Source organism: Hemicordylus capensis, chromosome 2, assembly GCF_027244095.1.
Source record: "Hemicordylus capensis ecotype Gifberg chromosome 2, rHemCap1.1.pri, whole genome shotgun sequence".
NCBI lineage: Eukaryota > Metazoa > Chordata > Lepidosauria > Squamata > Cordylidae > Hemicordylus > Hemicordylus capensis.
In genome coordinates this window covers 427,070,140-427,094,409 of record NC_069658.1, presented here as the reverse complement: position 1 = coordinate 427,094,409, position 24,270 = coordinate 427,070,140, and the positions used below count along the sequence as shown (strand labels likewise).

General features: G+C 49.0%; 1 protein-coding gene across 1 annotated transcript; it reads right to left on the bottom strand.

The window, feature by feature from the left end:
* Positions 1–2,332: 2,332 nt before the first annotated feature.
* On the bottom strand, positions 2,333–18,390 carry LOC128345225 (17-beta-hydroxysteroid dehydrogenase type 6-like). Its single transcript, XM_053296843.1, has 5 exons — positions 18,243–18,390; positions 13,873–14,190; positions 11,606–11,864; positions 11,094–11,257; positions 2,333–2,856 (listed from the first exon to the last, which is right to left on the bottom strand). The coding sequence occupies exons 2-5, from the start codon at positions 14,183–14,185 to the stop codon at positions 2,636–2,638; spliced, it is 957 nt and encodes a 318-aa protein (XP_053152818.1). The 5' UTR covers positions 14,186–14,190; positions 18,243–18,390; the 3' UTR covers positions 2,333–2,635.
* Positions 18,391–24,270: the final 5,880 nt, after the last annotated feature.

The following is a 24,270-nucleotide window of genomic DNA, read 5'->3' as shown; positions in this document are numbered from 1 at the left end:
TCCCTCTGCAAAGGCTCTGCCCGAACTGGCGCTTGGGACTGAAAGGACGCAAGAGGCGTCCTTTCCGCCCCAAGCGCCAGTTCGGGCAGAGCCTTTGCAGAGGGAGGAGCACTGCTTGCGAGCTCCTCTCTCCCTCCTCAATTTACCTTCTTTGCTCAACTGTCACGGGACAGGGTAAGGTGGTTTCGGAAGTTGGGAGGGTGGGACTTCGGAGGCAGCGGCGGAGGCTGCATTTTTGCTTGTAGTTTTCTTCGGCCTTCGCTCGGCCCCCGGTCCCGGCCTCCGTCTCCCTGCGCCGGTCTGGGCCTCTGCCGCCATTCACCCTCCCGCCACCCACTGCGGCCCGTGTCTCCGGCCGGGGCGGCCACCCAGGGCTCCGGCGGGCCCGCCACCCACCGCCGACGCCGCCCGCGGCTCCAGCGGGCCCGCCGCCGCCGCCCGCAGCTCCGGCCGGGCCCTCCGCTCCCTGGGGCCTCTCCCTTGCCGCCGCGGGTGTCCTCTGGCCAAGGCGGCGGCGGCCAGTGTTCCCCGGCGCCGCTCACCCAGCTTCTTCGGGGCAGCTGCTTCTGGCCGCCCAAGATGGCCACCGGGTGCCGGCCATCGTGTCTCCCTTGCCCTGTTCTGCACATGCGCTCCGTGCATGCGCAGAACAGGCCAGGGAGGCACGGACACACGCTTGGTGTCCGTCCACGGACGGACACCAAGCGTTTTATTAGAGAGGATAACCTGCACTTTGTATTTTGCCCCGAAACATATTGGTAGCCAGTGCAGTTCTTTTAGCATAGGTCTCTTCAGTATGAACCAACGACCAAACAAGCTGCCTCATTTTGCACCAATTACAGTTTCTGGACTATGTACAAAGGCAGTCCCACATAGAGCGCATTACAGTAATCAAGTCTGAAGTTTACCAGCATATGCACTACTGTTCTGAGGTAATTTATCTCAAGAAACAGACGCAGCTGGCATATCAGCCGAAGCTGATAGAAAGCACCTCTGGACACTGCCTCAACCTGAGACACTAGGGAGCAGTTTGGATCCAGAATCACTCCCTTCTGGGGGAGTATAACCCCATCCAGCATAGTCAGATCAACATTGTCTCCTGAGTTCTGACCATGCACAATCAGTACCTCTGTCTTGTTTGGATTTCATCTCAGTTAGTTATCCTTCATCCATCCCATCACCACCTCCAGGCAGGCATTCAGGAAGGTTATGCCTTTCCCGGATGATTATGACATGGAGAAATAGATTTGGGTGTCATCAGCAAATATCCTGATTCATATACTGTAGATGTTAAAAAACATTGGAGACAGTATGGAGTCTTGTGGGACTCCATACTGGAGTTCTTGTTTTGAAAAGCAACAGTCTCCAAGCAATACCATCTGGAGTCTGCCTGAGAGGTACAAACAGAACTACTGCAAAGCAGTGCCTCCCACCCAACCCCATCAGACACTCCAGAAGTATACCATGATTGATGGTATCAAAAGCCACCAAGAGATCCAAAAGGATCAACAGTCACACTCCCTCTGTCAATTTCTAATAGGAGATCATCAATCAGGCCTACCAAGGCAGTCTCCACCCCATAGCCCACCTGAAAGCCAATTTTAATTGGATCTAGATAATCCATTTCATCCAGATCCGTCTGGAACTGAGAGGCCACCACTCTCTTAATTACCTGGCCAAAACATGGAAGATTTTAGATGGGCCTATAATTGTTTAATTCTCTGGGGCCAATGTAGGCTTCTACAAAAGAGGTCTAATAACTGCCTCCTTAAGACAGGAAGGCATTCTGCACTCCCTCAGAAGCATTTATGGTATCTAGTATGCCCCCTCCAATAACCTCTCGAATGGAGAGTAAAAGTCATGTTGGACAAGAGTCAAGAGAACACGTGGTAGGCTGCACCACTCCAAGCAGCTTGTCCACATCCTCAGGAGTCATAAGACTGAAACTGATCCAAGCTCACCCTATAAGAGGAGTCACGGGTCATCTCTGTGATAAGTGTGGAGTTCAGGTCATCCCAAATACAAGATATTACAAAATTCATATAAAACTTCACAACAGGTCACTGCTGGTTCCAAGTTCAGATTCAGAGGAGGAGGGGCATGTACTAGTCCTCTCACAACCCTGGACAACTCCACTGGATGTGATCTTATGCTTTAATATGCAGTAAAGTGCATCTCCATGCTAATAAAAGCTTCATCTGCTAATTCATCAAGAAGCATTTAAGCTAGAGAGTCTGGCTGGAAACCTGGCAACCCTTCTACATCTGTGTGATTGTGTACCAACCCTGGAGTCCCACAGCAATCATACATAGCCGGAAGAAAACAAGAAGTATATTTTAGACGAAAACAAGAAGTATATTTTAATGTGATATGCACAATTGTCGATTATTATGTGGCATTCTGGCAGTGGCAAGAAATACTGGAAAGAAATGATCATAAAATACAAATTGTTTCAGAATTTAATTTTGAACCCTGCTGTGAATCTTTGCCATCCAATGAAGCCTAAATTGATGTCCCTACCTTGGGCTGCACTGGACACAAATCTGCCTCGTGATATTTAAATATGAGTGTTTGGTGTTCAGTGAGGGAGGTTGCAATCCTACTCTTATGCCTCCCTGCCTGCCCCTGACCTTCTTCACACAGCCTGAGCAGGTTTTGGACACGACCATGTGAGCACCAAGTCCACTAATGCTGTGGGCAGATAAGAGAGAGGAATGTAGAAGAACTGGGCGTCCCAGCCTCCAGAATAGCGAGTACGGGGATAATGGGATATCAAGGCATGCTCCATGCAGTCAGTGACTAAGAAGAGGTCTGTGCAGCATTTAGTTGTGAGTGTCTCCTTTAATGTCTTGTAAACTGTACGTAAAAAGGAAAGTGGGGGAGAAAGGGGGGGGAAAGAGTTTTATTCATTTTATTTGTGATCCAAAACTATAGAACAAGAAATAAAATAGCCCTAGGTGTAATCACAAGAATGAATGAATGAATATAATATAATATATACACACACACTCAACTATTAAATAAACAGAAACAGCTGGAAAAGATCTCTCAGATACTTCTGTTTGAGATACAATTAGAATATGGAAAATGTCTGCCTATTCTCCAAGCATTTAAAACAAGTTGTTCTGGTAAGAACTAATCTGCCTACTTTCCTTTCATTATGATCTTATTTAATAATTACACCCTTGAGCCGTTCCTATGTGTCCCTACACCTATAGCAAATTTGGTTCAAATCGGTTAGACAGTCCATAGGTTAGCCCACTTGCATCTTAAACGTTTACAAATCTGCCATCTTGAATTGGGGTGGATCATCACAAACTACGCCCTTGAGGTGTCCCTGTTCGTCACTCAATATAACTGTATCAAATTTGGTTCAGATTGATTAGGCAGTGAATCATAGGAAAGCCCACTTGTATCTCAAACATTCACACATCTGCCATATTGAATTGGGGTGGATTACATCATCACAAACTATGCTGTTGAGGTGTCCCTATGTGTGCCTACAACTGTACCAAGTTTGGTCCAGGCATTGCAAAGTTGATGGTTGGGGGCACACACACACATGGGCACACAGACACACACAGAGAATGCTGGGTGATCTCATAAGCTTACTTTTCTTAAGGAAAGTAGGCTAAAAATCAAGAAATGTATAAGCAGGTGGAGCTTGGCCAAGTCACATGTGGAAAGCAGGACAGAACAAAAAGGAACTGACAATTGTAAACTTTTCCAGACTAGTTGCTTGCTGGCTTTTCTTACTGCCCACAGGCAATCAAGCAGTCACTATTTACAAGTCTAATCTGGAGATAATTTTTGAGGGGGTGTTCAACTGTGGCCCTCCAGCTGTTTTTGACCTACAACTCCCATCATCCCCACATCCTGGTCACAGTGGCCAGTAGCCAGGGATGATGGGAGTTGTAGGCCAAAAATAGCAGGAGGGCCTCAGTTGGACACCCCTGACTTATGGAATGCTTGGCCAAATGTTAACCAACTCATCTTCTCTTACCCTGAAATATCCCCCACCTAGTCTGTCTATGTCTTGCATGTAACGTCTGCGACAGGAAGGAGGAGAGACATGACCAGAAGATACATTCCTTGCCTGTACTAGTTTGTGATGAGTGAAGGTACTTGGACCAGCATGTGTGGGAATGGAACACACAAACCACACAGGCCGAAGAGGAGGGTTATATCTTGAGGGACGATGATTAAATTAAAATGCAATGGGGAGGTTAAAAATTGAGCTGTGATGGTGACAATGTACAGGACTTTGACGGACTGTGAAAAGGGCAGTTGGGGGCTGTGAGAGCAGGAGAAAGAAGAATTGGGCAGGTTTTAGTTATCAGAAACTGTAGGGCTCTTCTGGAAATGACTGGGACATCCAGGGAGAGCATCTAATATCTGAATTGGAGTCCCATGTGCAACATCTCTATTTTCCCTTACATAGGAGAGCCTCAGATAGGGTGATGCACTGCGCATGCTCGAGACAGAACTGGAATCACGTGGTTTGATTGTAAGCGTGGTTACCTCCTAACCCCGGTTCCAGTTCTGTCTCGCTCAAGATAGGATCTATTTGGAGAGAGCTCTTGTCAATCTTGCCTTTTATCTATTACAGCTATTTTTTCTTCTTCCTCCTTCACCTTCTTTAGTGTGCAAGGGCGGGAGGAAAGCAGATCTCCTTTCGGCTTTCAAATTTCTTGATTAAAACTGCCTTTTTCTTTTAAATTCCAATTGGCTTCTAAATTGCTTTTTCTTGTGTTTGTGTTCCAATATGGAATCGGCTCATGCCGAAGAGTTCATGCTGGCTTCCCTTTCGGGATCCGCACAGGTGCCGCAGCCTCTGGGCAGCGAATCACCCCAATCGGCGTCACCTACCCGCTCGCGAGCCTTATCTAAAAACGCCGCTCAGCTTGTTGGCTCTCCGCCAAGCCCCGAGCGCTCCCAGCTGCCGCCATTTTCGGCAGCCGGAACATCGCTGCCTGAGCGTGCTAAGCCGGATTGTTTGGGGCAGTGCCCAACTAAGGCCCCCCAAAAGACGCGGCATTTGAGTGACCAGCCCTCCTCACCAAAAAAGAGGAAGAAGGCTAAGGAATCAGCTCTCCTAGCCGACGGGCGCAAACAGCTCAGCGAGAGGTTACTAATCCAAGCGGTCTGCCGTCGCTCTAAGGCAAAGGTGGGAAAGAACGGATCAAAATCGAAAGTGCGCCACAAAGAGAGTACTAGGCGCCAAAAAGCGGAGACTGTAGTCCGGAGCCCGGTGGGCACCCTACCGGCTTCAGTGCTCCCCCCCCCCCGATGGGATCGCGGTGGTTGAGGGGGAACCTGCTGGCCCGCGCTGTGTCCCCCCCCCCGCTAGACGTCTGCGAGCGCACAGAACCGTCTACACCGCCCGCACAGCCGGTGAGTAAGGACCCCTTCTCACCCCAAGCCACCCAGTGGCTCCGAGCATTCTTTGCCAGGGAATTCCAAGTTGAGCCACCTGCGGCTCCGATTACCGTTCACGGGGACCAGCCTCTAGCAGTTCCCATTGCACAGACTACGGGGGCTACTCATAATGTTAACATGGGCACAGCCCCTGCCCAAGGAGGAGTTTCTCCCCTGCCAGTTGTTAACCCCAGAGGGCGTAAACGAACCAGGAAACAGGGAGCCAACCGCCTCTCCTCCTCCTCCCCTGATTCCAGCCCCCGGCACAGGGCTATTCCACTTTGGGAGCGGGGTATGTTTCTTCCTAGACCCCCTGCTCACAGAACCAAAGCCAGACACGGGGATCAATCTTCCTCTTCCTCAGCTTCACCTGTCAGAAAGCAAAGACCGTCTCACCCCAAGTTACCTGCTCCCCCTAACCCTCCACCCCCATCCCGGGCGGCCCCGCTCCCTACCCCCGTTCCAGTCCCAGTCATGCCCCCGCTTCCTGTGGATCCTCCATCGTCCTCGGAAGGGGGCTCCTCTAGCACCACTCCAGTGGCACCTAGGGACCCCATAGAGTCAGATAAGAAAGAAGGGGAGCTCTCAGAGGAGGAGATAGCCCCACCAATTTCTAACTCTACTAGACTTTTCTCCTCCTCAGATTTCGATGTATTACTGGCTAAGGCTAAACGTGTCATTAATGACGTTTCTTCTACAGAGGTTTCTCCTGCACCCAATACCTTTGACCAACAGGTTTTTCCTCCTTCAGAGCCTACCACTCCAATGGTTCCGTTCCCCACTCTTTTCCAGCGTGTGATGAGTGTGGAGTGGCATCGGCCCACCTCTTCCAGACCCATAGGCAGTCTACCGAAAAAACACTACCATCTAACTGCAGAGGTATCCAAGCTTCTCTCGACCCCCAGGGTGGATCCCCCAGTAGTCCAAATGGTTTCGGGGGCCGTGGTCCATTCCGAACATCAGGAACAACTAAGAGATCAGGAGGACAGACGCTGTGATGTACTCCTGAAGAAGGCACACGACGCCTCCGCCGCCACCATCAAGATGGCCACGACTAACTCCATCTTTGCGTGAGCCTCGGTCCTATGAGCCAAAGAATTGGTTAAGCTTGTTCCTCCCGAACTGCCAAGACTTTGCCAGGGAATCAACAAGATGGCCAAAGCAGCAGCATTAACCGCTGACTCCAGCCTCGACATCATTCAACATTCTTCTAGAGCCCTAGCGGCCGGAGTAGCAGCCCGCAGGACGCTGTGGCATAAGCCTTGGAACGTCGATGCAAATCAAAATTGGCTCTGACCTCTGCCCCCTTCGTAGGGGCCTCTCTTTTCGGGCCCGCCCTGGACCCCATCCTAGTTGATACTAAGGATAAGAAAAAAGTTATGCCGTCCACTTGGAAAGACTTCAGACCTTCATCCAGAGGTGGACACAGCTCCTTTCGCCCCTTTCGACAACAGTTCAGTAACTTCTCTCAGCCCTTTCAATCTAGAGACTTCCGGCCGTCATCTCACAGAGGCTTCGGAAGATCACAGTGGAAACAGCGATCTAGAGGCCAGTCCCGAGCAACCCGCTCTTTCAACCCCTACTACAAACACCGGAAGCAATGACGCTAGCCCAGTGGGGGGCCGATTGTCACACTTCGCCCTCACCTGGATGTCGACAACAACGGACAAATGGGTTCATACAGACTGTAACCAAGGGAGACTCCATAGAATTGATATCTCCACCTTGTTCCTGCTTCATCCCCACACCAAGATCTTCTATGCATCGGAAACATTGTCGAATGCAACTAGCAGTGCAGCATCTTCTTCAGATCAAGGCAATAGAATTGGTTCCCCCATCCCAGAGATTTCAGGGGACCTATTCTATTCTCTTCCTGGTCCCCAAGAAGGACGGTTCTTGGAGGGCCGTTCTGGATCTCAAGGCTTTCAACCAATTTGTCCAGAAGAAAAAGTTTCGCATGGAGTCTCTGCGCACCATAAAGGAGGTGTGCGAGAGGGAGACTTCCTGACCTCGGTGGACCTATCGGAGGCCTACTTACATGTTCCCATCTGACCCGAGGACTGCAGGTTTCTTCGTTTCGCATACGACAGTCGTCACTTTCAGTATCGAGCCCTCCCATTCGGTCTGGCATCAGCCCCACGGGTATTCACAAAGCTGATGGTGTCGCTAGTGGCCTTTCTCCACCTTCAGGGGTGGGACTTCACCCGTACCTGGACGACATTCTTCTCAGAGCACCTTCCAAATCTCAGGCGATCAAGAGTGTCCACACCACTCTTTCTGCCCTGAGGGATCACTGATTCGTAGTATATGTGGCAAAGAGTCATCTGAACCCGTCTCAACAACTGGTCCACCTGGGAGTCCTCTTAGACACCGAGTGAAACACAGTATCCCTCCCTCCAGAACGCAGGGAGAAGATCGTCAAACAGCTCCGCCCTCTTCTATCCAAGCCCCAGGAGGACGTCATGAAACTTGCTCAATCTCTGGGTTCGATGATAGCTTGCTTGGACTGCACTCCATGGGCGAGATGACATTCTCGTCCGCTTCAATGGCTCCTCCTTCTGTGGCAGGACCAGATCATGGCAGCCCAAAGTCATCAGATACGCGTTCCCAAGTCGGTCAGAGAATCCATCCAGTGGTGGCTATCGCCAGCGCTTCAACGGGGCCTCCAACTGACGGAACCCCAAAGGATCTTGCTTACAACAGATGCCAGCCTAGCGGGCTGGGGAGCACACTGTCAGGGACAGGTAATTCAAGGCGTCTGGTCAGTCACTGAGGCCTCCTCACCCATTAACTGACTGGAGTTACGAGCGGCCCGTCTCGCCCTCCTTCACTTTCAGCACATTCTTCAGGGTCACCACGTCCTTCTTCGGATGGACAACGTCACAGTCAAGGCGCACATCAATCGCCAAGAGGGCACCAGGTCAGCAATTCTGATGCAGGAGGCCGACCTTTTCCATTGGGCAGAACGCAATCTTCTATCCATTCTGGCCAAGCATCTCAAGGGAGATGACAACCAAATAGCAGACTGGCTAAGCAGAGAGTCGATAGACCCGGGCGAGTGGACCTTACATCCAGAAGTCTTCCTCCAGCTCACGAGAGCCCTGGGCATGCCTCAGGTGGACCTCTTCGCGGCTCGAGGCAACAACCAACTTCCTCAGTTCTTCTCGAGGTTCCATGACCCTCTAGCAGAGGCCACGGATGCGCTCCACTCCCGGTGGCCAAGAGTTCTTCTGTACGCCTTCCCCCCAATTCCTATAATCATGAAGGTCATCCAGAAGTTACGACTCGAAAAAGCAGAACTTATCCTGGTAGCTCCCTTCTGGCCCCGCCGACCGTGGTTTCCAGATCTAGTCAGCCTGGCGACAGCTTCCCCTTAGCGCCTTCCCATCCGGCCAGACCTGCTCTGTCAAGGACCTCTAGTATTCCCAGACCCTCATTGGTTACAGTTAGCCACCTGGAGGCTGAACGCGCGCTCCTAGCGGCCAAAGGGTACTCCACTAGCGTGAAAAACACCATTCTTGCATCTCGACGGCCATCCACCATCCGGGTCTACCAATCTACTTGGTCGGCTTTCGTGAAGTGGACCCGCTCTCATGACATGGATCCCCTTACCTCGGGTGTATCAGAGGTTCTGGACTTCCTACAAGCCGGCCTGGATATGGGCCTCCGTCCCAGTACCCTCAAACGCCAGGCCTCTGCCCTTGCATCAGGCCTCCAGCTCTCCTCCCACACAGCGGGTCAGTCCTCCTTACACCCCCACCTCTCCAGATTCCTGCAGGGAGCCTCTAACCTGGTCCCTCCTCCGATTAGGTGCTTCCCCTCATGGAATCTAAATCGGGTACTCAACGCCCTCACCAGGGAACCATTCGAACCAATAAGCACAATTCCGCTGCGCATATTGTCCTTTAAGTTGTGTTTCCTGATAGCAATCACTTCTGCTCACAGAGTCTCAGAGTTGGGAGCCCTCTCAGCCCGTAAAGAGCTCTGCACCTTCCATTCCGACTCAGCGGTCCTGCGCCTAGACCCGACCTTTCTCCCCAAAGTTAACTTGACCTTTCATAGAGCTCAGGTCATTGTTCTCCCTTCCTTCTGTCCGTCTCCAGTACATCCTAGGGAGAAACTGTGGCATAAACTCGATGTACACAGGGCACTGCGTACTTATATCCACCGCACCAAGGACATCTGCCGTTCAGACACCCTCTTTGTATCCTTCCACCAGTCTAACCTCGGCAAGAGGGTGTCTAAATCCACCTTAGCGAGCTGGATCAAATCTTGCATACGCTTGGCCTACACAGCCCTACACCTTCCTCCTCTGGGGTGGGTGACCACACACTCCACCAGAAGTGCGGCGGCATCTATGGCCTTCTCTGCACACATCCCGCTCTCAGAGATATGCAGGGCAGCTACCTGGTCCTCTTCTACGCCCTTTATCAGACACTACAAAATTCCTGATTTTCCCCAAGAACAGGCTGCATTTGGTCGCACAGTTCTCCAGCAGGTGGTCTAGTTACATCCTTCCCATCCCGGGATCTGTCCGATAGCTTGGGCAAGTCCCTATCTGAGGATCTCCTATGCAAGGGAAAAAGGAACATTGGTCTTACCATGAAGGGTTCTTTTTCCTTGCAGTAGGAGATCCTCAGCCCTGCCCGGATGTAAAGTTCTGGGTTGGGGAAGACCTGGCACCTGTTCTCCCTCCTGTATTTGGGTTGGGGCTCTCCTCGGGGGTTGTTATGTCTGAGGCTGCTTTCAGGGCAACAGTAATATTCTATCTATCCCTATGCTTTACTGACCTTTTTTGCTCTCTGTCCTCTGAGTCTTCTCATATCATTTAGCTTTGAGCTATCTCCAGTCACGTACCTATTCCTCGCTCATCATCCCTGGAACTGGGGTTAGGAGGTAACCACGCCTACAATCAAACCACGTGATTTCAGTTCTGTCTCGAGCATGTGCAGTGCATCACCCTATCTGAGGATCTCCTACTGCAAGGAAAAAGAACCCTTCATGGTAAGACCAATGTTCCTTTTTAAGTTGGGGTAGTAATAGTGTGGGGGAAGAGGGAGGAAAATACAACTTTTCTGGTAGAAAAGTATACCTTGAACTGGGTTCATTTATGCCCCTTTGTGTTCCAGGGCCAGACTGGGGGCACTCTGAGGGCGGTGGAATGTATGTGGGGAGGGCGCCAGGTTTTGAACTGAATGGGTAATTAAGGGTGGAAGTATTCACTGCTGCCGAGTGCAGCGGGGCGCAGGGGTGCACCGTGGGTGGGATACACCGAGAATATGCCCTGTGGGCCAATCTGAGCCTGTTGTGCTCCATCTCGTCCAAACTATTCCAGTATTGACACCTCCCCCACAGTTTTGTTTGTTTTATTTAATTTCCCCATTTAGAGGTGATTGGAGATTGCATCCTACATTGCTTAGGAATTATAGTGTGCTTTTTGCCTGTCACCTAGACTTGTCAAAATGGCAGACCACCCAGCTGAAAGTTGCTGGGTTCCACTTTTGGACCAAGATGAGGTGGCAAACACCCCATCCTTCAAAGGGATGGGGAGGCCTTGCTGGCAGGTAGAAGGCAGATGTATACTTTTCACCCCATTGGCTGAACAGATTACGAGCATAACTGCCCACCAGGAAACCCCTCCCATTCTTCTCATTCAGACCACAGAAGGGACTCACGGTTGTCAAAATAGGTCTGGCCATAACTATCTTTGACTTCTTGTGGGGTGATGACCCACAGTTGCTCCAAATTGTCAAGACAGGACTGGGTATTGGTCATGGATGTTCTGAAATACCCCGGTTCTACTATGGCTATTTTCACCCCGAATGGGAGAAGCTCACGCCTAGAAAGAAACAATAAGTGACAGGCAGCTGTAAGAAATCAACACAATTGTCATTTTATAAGAGGTGTTTCTGGAGATTAGGGTCCACGCTTGTTACTGATTGTGGTTTTCAAAATGTTGATATTATTGCTTGTTTGGTGTGAGAATCCAGTATTCATATTCAGTAACAGTGGATACAAGTGGGGCCTGCAACAGTTTGAGAGACTCAGGTTGGTCACTCCTAAAATTAACATAACCCAAATTTATCATTACTTTCTTTCTCTTGATCTGACTTTATCTTAACTCCAGAGATATTTAGTGCTTCTCAGCAGCTTGATTATTTTGGTGCTAGAAGAGGTAGAAGATTACCTGAGGGAGTCAGAAAAAGCTTCCACTCCATATTTAGACGGACAGTATCCTCCTCCATAAAAAGATATTCGGCCCAGGATGCTGGCTACGTTGACTACCCTTCCCCTGGCCTTCTTCACCAGGGGCAACATATGCAGTGTCACATCAATCAAACCAATCAGGTTGACATTTAGCTCTTTCACAAAGTCCTCTTTAGTCATCCACTCATTAGGAACCGCTGGATGCCCGATCCCTGCATTGTTTACCAAGCCCCAGAGTCCTGCAGAAAAGAGGTAGCAAACAAGCATAAATATATAAACAGAGCAAATATTGAACACCCAGCATAAAAGAAGCAACAGCTAGTTAGTATGGAAAGGAATATGTTGTTCTCATAAGAGTACACTTAGTTGCGCTGGGAGTTTCCAAATGTTTGTATTAGCAAAACTTTGTAGGCCAAGGGAAACCTTCCTGGCTAAAAGGGAACAGTCATGTAGACATGATGACAGGGCAGCCATGTTATTTGCAAGTATTGCTTTTAATTTAGCACTTTGGCATTTTGGCACTTAAATATTTTGGTGTTGGTAGGGGACAAACCTAGGACTTTGAGATTGAGAGTTTCAGGCTCCTTGAACTGAGATAGCAAAAATAACAGAGTCTTGTGACACCTTAAAGATCAACATATTTATTGCAGCATCAGCTTTCACGGACCTCCACAAAGACTTAGATGTTATATCATCTTTAAGATGTCACAAGACTCTGTTATTTGTGCTGCAATAGACTTAACACAGCTGTCCCTCTGCAACTGAGCTAGGACACCGGTGCCTATGCTCAGATGAGCACCGAAGAAACCCTTGGAGTGTGTGGGGAGATATTTGAAAATGTGCTTGAGCAGTGAAAAAGATTAGTTTGAATAAGTAGCAAGCTAGCTGAGATAGATGGCACTTTTCGTATCTAGTACATTCTGTTCCTTGCCTTGAAGTTACTTGACTCTGGGGTTATTTTCACAATCAGCCAAAATCAGGCTAGGAGAGCCTTGCCCGATTTTTGCTGATCGTGTAAAACACCGGGCTCTCAGGCGAGCCCGGTGGCTTACAAGTGGCTAGCCCACTTTTGTAGCCCTCCCTTTAGCCCGGGTTTGCAGAGCAAGCGCTCCACAAACCCAGGGTTCCCGATCGTGAGTAGCTGCGGCATGGCTCCACACTGCAGCTACTCACGAGGAGGCCCCCGGAGGGGAGGCAAAAAGCCATCTCCTAGCTCCCGGAGTCTCGCCAGCAAGCCCTGCGCGCTCATGCAGGGCATGCTGGAGCTTCCGGGGGCCGATCAGCCCCCGCTTCCCCCAGCCCCTGCCGGCTCCGTCACGGAGCCGGAAATCGTGTGGGCGGCCAATCCGGCCGCCCAGGGCTCCCTCCCTGCTCGTGTGCGGGGAGAGCTGGCTTAGCCCACTCTCCCCGCACACTCGCAAAACCCGGGTCTCACTGATCGTGAGACCCGGCTCTATGTGTGGGGAGCGTAGAAATAGATTGGGCCAAACAAGCCTATCCTTTGAGAAGTGTGGGTGAGAGAAGTCATACATGAAAGTATCTGGGATCTTTTGAGTTAAAAGGGGATGTATTGGCTTGTATGCAATGTGCAAGTGTGGAATGTACTGTTATCGCAATATAAAAGAGACACGGAAACTGCTAGAGTGCACGGCCGCACCCAGTGAGCTTTGATTGCTAGAAAACTTTTAAAAAGCTCTGTTTAAAAGTGTGATACTGGTGCCTGGTGTAAATTACCCAACCAAGGAACGAATGCAGGGAGAATCCCTGACTTCCAACAAGTCGCCATGTGACCAGAAAAGGACAAGTAAGGCCTGAATTTGATAGCTGATTTGTATGAGGAGCTGACACAGTGCAGGTGAGCCAGGCAGGCTCATTCGTCTAGGTTACAACAGCTTATATTTATGTATGCGTGTGTGCCATTCACCTTTATCAACAGCTTGTGTGCAGATGTTAACACATTATCATTTTTATTCCAGGCTGTGAAAACCTTGCTGATTTGTGCATACCAAGCCACTGTTAAAGGCACAAGACCAGGCCTGGCTGCATTTTCTGGCCAGCTAGCAACCTTAGGAGACAAGCTAGTGGCTTGACTGGTCCTCCAGTGCAGAAACAGAGGAGGCAGCAGGCATACCCCATGAGGTTCTGAGGACAGAGGATCTAGCAAGCCCCGAAGAAACACTGCCTTACACAACATGGCTTACCCTTCCAGCCCAGAACTGAAAGACCGGGGAAAGTTAGGAATTGTACCTTTGTTCCCCACACATCCTTTCACCCATTCGGTTGCCGCCGCCACACTCTCCATGCAGCTGACATCCAGAATAGTGGTTCTCAAGCGCTCTGATGAGACCCTCTCCAGTTGTTCTGCCCCTTTTGAGGTGAGACAAGCTGCCAACACTCTCAGGCCCCGGGCATCCAACTGCCTGGCCAGCTGATTCCCAAAGCCAGAGTCACAGCCAGTGATGAAGACATATTTCTCTGTCAGGTTGTCCACAGTCTGTCTCTCCCGGTACCATCGGCGAAGGAAGTAAAGGCCCACCAGGGCAGCCAGGTACAGCCACATGCTTGCTGTACAAATAAGACAAAGCCAAATTCAGGGTTTTTTTGCTCAGAATTCCAGTTTTTTCTCTCTTTCAGAATTATATTTAAATGTTAACTATTCACACACCCCTCAAAAATAGTATAAGGCATTTATAAAAATTATCATTCATAATGAATTCAAAGCTAGCTAATTTTATACAAACATTAATAACAGCCAACCCAGAGACACATAAATTACTCATTTATAAGTTCAATTTTATGCTAAATATGGCTATTCATCTGGAGCAACGGGAAGGACAGTCTGTAAACATTGCACAAGTCTGTAAACATTGCACAAGTCTGTAAACATTGCACAAGTCTGCAAACATTGCACATTGCCTGTACTTCATTCATTTCATTAAAATATGTTAGATAAGATATGTAGTTAATTTAATAATTCTTTAAAATACTACACCAGTATTCTAAATCAAAAGGAGTCATTTTGGTGTTACGTTTTATTGGTTTTTATTCATTTATTCGATTTCTATACCGTCCTTCCAAAAATGGATCAGGGCGGTTTACACAGAGAGAAAACAAACAAACAAAGATGGATCTCTGTCCCCAAAGGGCTCACAATCTAAACAGAAACCTAAGACAGACACCAGCAACAGTCACTGAAAGTACTGTGCTGTGGGCCAGTTACTCTCCCCTGCTAACAAAGAGAATCACCACGTTAAAAAGGTGCCTCTTTGCCAAGTTAGCAGGGGTAATTTTATGTACTTATCTCAGGATGTAAATGGTGACCATGACAAGACTCAAGCATTCAAAGCTTTAATCCCAAGCACCAGATTTGTAGGGTCAATTGTAGAATTTAGTGGAGATGAAAATGCCCTCCATACTGCTCCTAAGTGTGAGCTTTGATTTGGTATCTTCACCAATCTTATCTGGTATCTTCACCTTCAATGAATAGCATATTTATTCACCAATAAATAGCAAATTCCGGTATTGGAAAATGGAGTAGGGTGGTAGTCTGCAGTTGCTGAGAAATCCATGACAGCAGTACACACAGCTTAGACAAAGTTAAAAACTGAACTTGTATATTAGAAAGTGTTGGGATATAAAGTCTGGGTGTTTAATGCTCAGGTATATAGTCTGGTAAAAAGATCATCCCCAACATTTGTTGGTAGATATCCAGAGCAAATACAAGTCAACTGGACAGCACATCAGTTATTTTTGCTAATAAGCTAATTTGCATACCATGCACATTAGGGTGCCCAAATTTGGAATGCTTGAATATGGCAGCCCTAATTGTCTGGCTCCTAAATTTTGGGGCTGGCTCCTAGATCCAAAGAAAATTTGTCAAGGCTTGTCTTAGAAAAAGCTTCTTCTGCTGTATTTTTGCAGTCTCTCCCATTATTAAGCCAATCTGTTAACCATGATTTTTGGCTGTATATTTCTGTATACTAGGCATTCTGCATCCTCTTGTTCCATAAGTCCTACACAGTTTTAAAAATTAATTTGCAGTTTATTTGATGCCCATGAACTGCAGATTTAACACACACACACACACACACACTTAAGAGAATGCCTTGCAGCATCCAAAGGGTTAAGAATAGAACAAAGTCCTGCTTATCCTGTGTACCCTGCAGTCCATTGCACCCTTTCCTGGGTGGTTGGCACTTTGCATAATGTGGTCAATTTACCCCTAATATAGGCTGGAATAAACTAGCAATGTTGTGTAGAAATTAATAAATATCTTTAGCTTATGACTCAGGCATTATTTAAATAAATACAAGTAGGTAGACACATGAAATCTTTGTTTTCAGAGAGTGTAGTTTTGGCTGCCGTAAAATGATAGCTAAAAAGGTTATTCTTAGGAGCATTCCGATGTTGCAAGCACCATTTTGGAGGCCTGTTTTTCCCTTGCTGTTTGGTTTTCTGGCACTGGCTTCCAGTTGGCTTGCGAATAGTGATCTCCTTGCTTCTTGATTGGTCTGTTATACAAATCAAGTTTTGTCATCATGGGCAGCTATACCCCCATTGGTTGGGGAAAGGGAGGGGGTAATCCAAAGGAGGAAGTTGCTTTAGTTGAGTTTATGGCTATGCTTGCTGCTAAGGGTGCTGCTGTGGCAACTGTGGCAATGTTAGGAAGTAATAATTGTGTGAGAGATAGCAACTTCTGCCAATGATGTTACTGCAGCACAGGCACTGTGGCTGGCAGTGGATTCTGGGTCAGTGATTCTTGTTTGGCCATTTTTGAACTGTCCTTGAAATGTGTGTTCTGTGTTGGGAGGGACAGATTCTCTTTTACTGTGTGCTTCTGCATTGTTTTTCAAGGCAGGATTGCATGTGTGTACTGTGTACTCTGTGAGTGCAGCATGTTCTGGCCATAGGGAACAATGGGGAAATGCAAAACACCCCATAGTTCCCTATGGGTAGCTCCTACGGACACCAGAGTGGGTTGTGTGGTAGGGCATGATGGGTGCTACCTACCACACAACCCACAAAAGAAATAGGCAAGTGGGATGTTTTAAAAAAATGTTTAACCCTTCCCCAAAACTCCCATAAGATCCTAAGGGTGTTTTGGCTATCCTATCGGTCTAACCTATGGGTCGGTAGCACCCATCATGCCCCACCATACTACCCACTTTGGTGTCCCTAGGAGCTACCCATGGAGAATAATGGGGTGTTTCAAGTTTCCCCATTGTGCCCTATGGCTGAAACACTCAAGTCATTTCAAATTTTGTTCAATTGAAACAACCAGTTCGACCATTGTTTTAACAAAACGTTTTTTGGCCATCTGTGTTTTGTTTCAAGCTTGAAACAAAATGCAAGATCCGTTTCGTGCACATCCCTAGATGCAGACACCAAGCAGCTGCAAGGGCTAGAACATCCAAAAACCCAAGCAGCTTTGCCAATTTTCCAAAGCAGGAACCAGGTGCAACAGAGGACAGAGCTTCTGAACCTTAAATAGTTACACAGAAGAGGGAATGTATGAGGGAAAGCTTTTTTCACCCCTACCTTACAAGCTGCACCTACCAAAAGTCACTCTTCTATTCAACAATTTTAAGAGACCTCTGCATCTGTTCACCTTGGTTCTGGACTGTTTTCCATACTCCTGCCCTGTCCCTCTACTATTGCTGAGCTTTGCTGATGCTTCTTGGAATTAGAACCTCTGAGCCGCCAAAGTACCCCAGCCCTTGGTTCTCCTGCTCCATGAAGCCATAGAAAAAGTCTTTTCCCATAGTGTCTCTTTGCAGTTGTCCATGTTTAGGGAGGAGGAATTCTCTAGATAAACTTTCCACCCTCCCACCCTAAATTACAGGGACAGGCATTTTCCTCAGAGTTGGGGAAGTAAGAACATATATTCAGTCCACTCCTTCCTCTATCAGCGGGAGCAAAAAGCCCTGAGCTGCTTTCCAGGAGTCCATCAAACCAACAAACCTCATCCCTGCTGATCCTCTCATCTTCAGCAGCCCCTGCTTTAAATAAAGCCCTACATTTAGGACACTCCTCCCCCACTTCCAGCTTGCTCCTTCTTCCCTGGCCAGGCAAATGGATTGGCCACCCCATCTCTGGCTTCCAAAGGGGACTTGTTCTCCAACTCCACCCCCTTCATGAGCCTTTCTGTGCCCGTTGGCAGCTGTGAAGCTGATAGCATTGCTATTCCCCCTCCTCCATTTGGCTGCCTCTTGGGCTGCACCCGCCCATCCCCCAGCAGCTGTTGCATGTCCCTCTGAGCCCTTCCTGACTCCTGAAAGGTAATTACTGGGGTTATCCTGACCTCTGGAACCCCCTGATTCTCCCAGCATCCTGCCATTTGACTGGGTAAACAACCCTGTCTCACGGAGGAGGAGGGTGGGAAATACCGACAGTAGTATTTGATGGACCTACGGCTACCTGTTCCAACAAACAATGATGTTTTGAAGCAAAGGTTGCTTTTTAAAAACAAAGCAGCTAACTCTACTACGACACAATGTGCTTACTCAAGTTGCGTTAGAAAGGTCTAGCGAGGATTTAAGACACTAGCTTAGTTTAAAGGTAACTCTCCCCCAAAGAGATAGTTAAATATATACTTTAGAATAAAGGCTTTGCCTTACCTCAGAATTCAGCTGGCACTTTAACCATCCAATTTGTCTGAAAGAACAGTGCTCTGAAGGTGGATAGGTAGATTTATTAATCTATGCTGTCATTCAGTTCCACCCAGAAGCTGTACAGAGGCTCTTGATAGGCTGGAAAGTTGATATCAAGGAAAGGAGAAAGTCCAAGGGACTGGGTTTGATCTTTGCATGGGCAACTACCCTGGTCTGGATCCAACAGGGCCTTAGCCATGGAAAGTCTGCAGCTGGCTGCTTGACAGTTCGTCCCACCTGCAGGGAAATTGCTCTCATTTGCTCCTTGGGACAGAACCACTCCATTGATGTTTTTCTTCTGTCTGTTCATACCACAAACTGTCTCTTGCTACAATCAGAGTGCACAGCGAGGAGCTGATCAAAATGTTCCTTCACAATAAAAAATCATTTAAGTCAATGGGCCTACTTCCCTGTTTCATTTTTTCCTTAATTTCTCAGAACAGATTAGGACATATACACATACTTGACATGAGAAAGAAACATTGGTAGACTCACCGTGAAGGGTTCTTTTTCAGGTATGGGGAGGGCATCCGTGACGTAATGGGTTGTTCAGCTCTACATGCTCCAAGACAGGGCCAATGAGAATTCTGCAGGCAGCCTACTCTCTCTGATCTGCCCCTTCTTGCCCAGTTCTGGTCTTGTGGAGCGACAGTAGAGGAAACACGGCGAACCTGCTGACACAGCTGACATAACTTAACTGTAATGCGCTGGACCTCATTGAAAGAGATAGTAGAGGAGTACAGAATGGAGAGAGGCAGTGATAGGTAAACTACTGATACCCCAGGAGTTTCTCCACCACCCCATAGAAAAACCACCTCCACATCCGCGGGTGGGCTGGATGCCCTCCCCATACCTGAAAAAGAACCCTTCACGGTAAGTCTACCAATGTTTCTTTTCCCAGTGTATGGGGAGGGCATCCGTGACGTAATGGGACGTATCCAAGCCAACTACTTAGGGTGGGAGCGGATGAATACTGAATCAGACCACCTTCTGCAAGACCGTATGCGCTGCAGCTGCCTGAGGTTCGTAAAAGGAAGGAATTTTATAATGCTTGACGAACGGAGACAGAGAGGACCATGTTGCAGCCTTACATATTTCTTCCAGCGACACCCTCGCCGAAAAGGCAGCTGATGCTGCTATGCTTCTAGTTGAATTAGCCGTTATGTTAGGGGGCACCTCCAAGTGCAGAGACTCGTAGGCCAGGGAGATAGTAGCCCTTAACCATCGAGACAACGTGTCCTTAGACACCTTGGTCCCCAGGGAGGCAGGCAGGAAAGAAACAAATAGGGAGTCTGACTTTCTGAATACGCTAGTTCTCTTAATATAAATCCGTAGAGCCCTCCTGACATCCAAGGTGTGCCAAACCCGTTCTTTCTGGTGTTTGGGCTTGGGGCAGAATGAGGGTAACACTATCTCTTGAGTTCTGTGGAAAATCGTATTGATTTTTGGAATAAAGGTAGGGTCCAATTTCAAGACTACTGAGTCCCTCTGGAAAATGCACAGTTCATCCCTTGTAGAAAGGGCTGCTAACTCAGAAATCCGTCTTGAAGATGTTATAGCGACGAGAAACAAGACTTTGAACGATAGTAAGCGTAATGACACTTCGCGTAGAGGCTCGAATGGGGCCGCAGTCAGAGCGTTCAAAACCTTATTTAGATTCCACGTGGGGAACCTTTGAACCGGAGGAGGGTGTAAATTGATTGCCCCCCTCAAAAAACGGTGAACATCAGGATGGAGGTGTGAGGAATCTTTCGCCGAAATATTTATTACAGATGCCAATGCAGAGGTCTGATGCCTTACAGTATTGGGGCGGAGACCTTTGTCGATCCCTGCTTGCAAGAATGCAAGTACCTCTGGAACGCCTGCCTGTAAAGGGTCTTTGTCAAACTTCCTCGCCCATGAGCAAAAGGTAGACCATGTAGTTTGATAAATCCTAGTGGTAGAGGGCCGCCTAGCTGCCAAGATGGTCTCCTGCACACTGGTCGAGTAACCCTTGGTAATCAAAGCAGTGCGCTCAACCTCCAGGCGTGAAGGTGGAGCCACACTGGATTCAGATGCACTACTGGACCTTGGCACAGTAAGTCTCTTCTCAGGGAGAGTGGCCAAGGATCCCGAATAGACAGGGTCACCAGGTCCGAAAACCATGGTCTCCTCGGCCAGTAAGGGGCTATCAGGACAACCTCGGCCTCCTTGACGATCAGTTTTCTGACCACTGCCCCCAGAATCGCCAATGGTGGAAAGACGTAAAGAAGGCCCCGCAGCCACTTTGAGACCAGGGAATCCGTCCCCTCCCCTTGATGACATAGGAACCTTGAATAAAATCTCAGGAGTTTGTGGTTTGTGGGGGAGGCGAACAAGTCCACTGCCGGTAGACCCCACCGGTAAGTCAGTTGGTTGAACACCTCCGGGTGCAGCCCCCACTCTGCCGGGTCTATCTCCTGCCGACTCAGCCAATCTGCTTGAACATTGAGGATGCCGGCGAGGTGTTCTGCTGTAATTGACCGTAGGTGCCTTTCCGCCCAGGAAAAAAGAAGGTCCGTCTCTCTCATCAGGGAGTGAGACCTTGTCCCGCCCTGACGATTTATGTGGGCTTTTACAGTGGTATTGTCTGTCCGGATCAAAATGTGTTGTCCTTCCACTATCTGTACAAAACTCTCCAGTGCCAATCGAACTGCCCTCAGCTCCAGCCAGTTTATATTGTGGCGTAGGTCGATCTGAGACCATTTTCCTTGGGCCTGGCACGTGGAGCTCCCCATCCGGAGAGACTCGCATCTGTGGTCACTATGATCTTCTCTGGGATAGCCAGAGGAAGACCCTTTTTGATCGCCGACGAAGTCCACCAAAGGAAGGAGCTCTTGATTTTGGCCGCAAGTGGAACCCACATCCTTTTCTTTTCCATAATGGCCACTTGATATGGTAGTAGGTGCCATTGTAGGGGCCTCAGGTGCCAGCGTGCCCATGGGACACAGTCTAGGCATGAGATCATCAGGCCCAGAATATGCGCCAGGTGCATCAGTGGCGCCTTTGACCTTTTTGAGTAAAGAAAGAGTGCGCATTGAATTTTCAATCTTCTCTCCTTTGGCAAACTCACCAGAGCTCGTTCTGTATCGAACAGAGCTCCCAGGTGCACCAACCGTTGCGCCGGTTGTAGATGGCTCTTGATGTGATTGATTATAAAGCCATGTGCTTCTAAGATTCGAACTGACTTCTCCACATCCCTTCTCGCTTGTCTCTCCGACCCTGATCTTATCAAGACGTTGTCGAGATAAGGATACGTGTGGATACCTTGCACCCTCAGGTGCGCAATGACTGCCACCATCAATTTCGTAAATACCCGAGGGGCCGATGATAGGCCGAATGGGAGAGCTCTGTATTGAAAGCACTGGTGCTTGTAGGTGAACCTGAGGAAGGGCCGAGAAGAAGGGTGAACCAGTACGTGCAGATATGCTTCCGATAAGTCTAGCGATGCCAACCAGTCCCCCGGGAGGATAGCTGATTTGATGGTTCGGAAAGATTCCATACAAAAAGGCTTCTTTCGCACGTACCGGTTCAGCCTTTTCAAGTCGAGGACAGCCCTCCATGAATCGTCCTTTTTTGGAATGAGAAACAAACGGGAGGAAACTCCCCCTGGGCTTGGGAATGCCCGAACAGGTTCTATGGCCCGAATTTCCAAGAGGTGTTGTATGGCCTCCTGCATCAATGAATGCTTTTCTGGGTCTCCCGAAACAGGGGTTCTGAAAAAGAAATCTGGGGGATTGGCGAATAAGTCTATGAGGTAACCGTGTGTAACCGTCTGCAAAACCCAACGATCTGTTGAACTTTCCCCCCAGACATGAGAAAAAATCTGTAACCTGCCTCCAACTGGGTAGGCGTCATTGCTTACGGTTCCGACGGTCTTGCTGGAAACCGAAAGATCCGGCTTTTCTGCCTGTTCCCCTTGGTCTGGTGTTCCAAGGTTGGCGCCATTGTCTGCCCTGGGGTCCTCTGAAGTCTCTGTCTCTAAATCCCTCTCGGTATCTGGATGCTCCCATCCGGCTGAACGACCTGTAGGGACGAAAGGAACTCTGATAGCCAGAACTGGCTCTAAACTGTCTCCTGTCCCCCCGTCCCACAGGCATCGCTTTCTTTTTGTCATGTGTTTCAACTAATACAGGCTCGAGAGCCTCCCCAAAAAGCTTTGCTCCCCGAAAGGGGGTGGATGCCAGAGCTGATTTAGACTTCGAATCAGCCCTCCAGTGTCTGAGCCATAATCCCCTTCTGACTGCCATGCTAGCTGCCATAGCGCGGGATGCGTGCTGCAAGCAATCCAAGCTCGAGTCTGCCATCAGGGCACATGCCCTAGCTATTTTATTTAGACCTTGTCTCAGCTTGGTATTCTCTGTAGGAACTCGTTTAGCTAGTTCCTTAGTCCATAAAATAGTTGCCCTGGCGAAGACCGAGTTGGTAGTTGCCGCTCTTATCACCGTTGCTGAAGCCTCGTGGCTCTTTCGCAAAAGGTGATCCGTTTTCTTTTCCTCAGGTGACTTGAGGAACTCCTCGCCTTCTTTGCTGACCAAGGCGCCAGTCACCAATTGGGCCACCGGGGCGTCCACGACAGGAACTGCTAACAACGACGTAATGTCAGGAGGTAAATTATACAGCTTTTTTGGGTAATGGAGGGCCGGCTTGGATGCCCATGGTACCCCCCACTCCGTCAACATCACTTCTTTGAAGAGGTTGGGAAAGGGAACCGTAACAGGGGAAACTGAAGTGGATGGAAATACTTCTTGATCCAAACCCGTAACAGGAGTGGAACCGGACTCCCCAGCAACATCCTTTATAGCCCTTTTAGCCTTAGCTAACAGAATCTCATATTCTGCCACAGAAAAAAGTCTGACAGTTGTAGGTTTGTCCATCGGGGTCTGCTCATCAGAGAGCTCCCCCTCCTCTTTTTTGGAGTCTTCCGAATTAGATTCTGAGTCCCGTGGGACAACTACTGAACGTGACGCACCAGGGGGCCCTTCCCCCCTTTCCACTAACATGTTAGACTGAGAAGTACCAGCCCCGGTCACTTGGACCCCATTAACATCATTCCCCATGGTATTAGGGGCAATTAGGCTAGTGATTGTGGAGACTTGAGGAACCGGCTTCAGGGAGTTACCCTCTGTTCCCCAGCGACCACCTTTTGACAATGGAATAGAGGATCGCTGAAAGGTCTCCTGAAGAGAACCCCGCATACATCCCCTGCTGACGACGCTACCTGTGTCGTCTGGCCATCCAGATACGTTCCCCTAACGGGATAGATTGCCTAACAGGACTGGACCCCGGGGAAGAAGAAAAGGAAGGGCAACCTCCCCTGCGCTGAGTTGCTAAGGGTCCCGATGTTTCTTGCCCTCCCCCAGGGGCTTGAGTATTAGCCATAACCACAGGGGCTGGAATCGATGCCCGCTTGTCAGTTTGGGGAAGTAAAGGGGAGATAACTGCCATACACTGTTTCTGTACAAAATTGCTCAACCAAGACAATTCCTTTTCCGAAAGCAACTCCCCACTTGGACCCAATACAGTGCCCATAGCCATAACCACATCAGTGCCATCAGTGCCCCCGGGCTGTCCTGTCGCCCTTTGAGCTTGAGAAGTCTCTGCGTGGGTAACCCCCGAGTTCTCCCCGGAACCGCGATCAACCCCCGACAATGCGCCTAGCTGCGGCAGGGCTGGAAACGGCTCGGCACTCGATAAAATGGCGGGCGCGGCACTCGATAAGATGGCGGGCACGATTTCGGCGGGAAAGGCCGTTTGCGCTATTTCCCGCTGCTGCTTGTTAACGGCTCGTAGTTGAAGCTGTTCACTCAGAGGTGCCTTAGACAATGATTGTTTCTTTGCCTTCTTTTTCTTTCTTAACTTTCTGCCATCAACGCCTTCCAAGTGCTTGGATTTCTTAAGCACCTTGGCCGGCTTCTCAGCTAGTGGCTGTTCCCCTTTATCCCCGTCGGGCGGCTTTGTAGGAGCTACGGCGATG

Bases quoted from the DNA above. Each gene is read 5' to 3' on its own strand.
- LOC128345225 (XM_053296843.1), bottom strand. From the start codon at position 14,185: ATGTGGCTGTACCTGGCTGCCCTGGTGGGCCTTTACTTCCTTCGCCGA. The intron at 11,865-13,872 runs GTACAATTCCTA...TCTTTTCTGCAG, and splicing joins AGGATGTGTGGGGAACAAAG to GACTCTGGGGCTTGGTAAAC. The intron at 2,857-11,093 runs GTGAGTCCCTTC...TTTTACGTACAG, and splicing joins CCAGACCTATTTTGACAACC to TTTACAAGACATTAAAGGAG.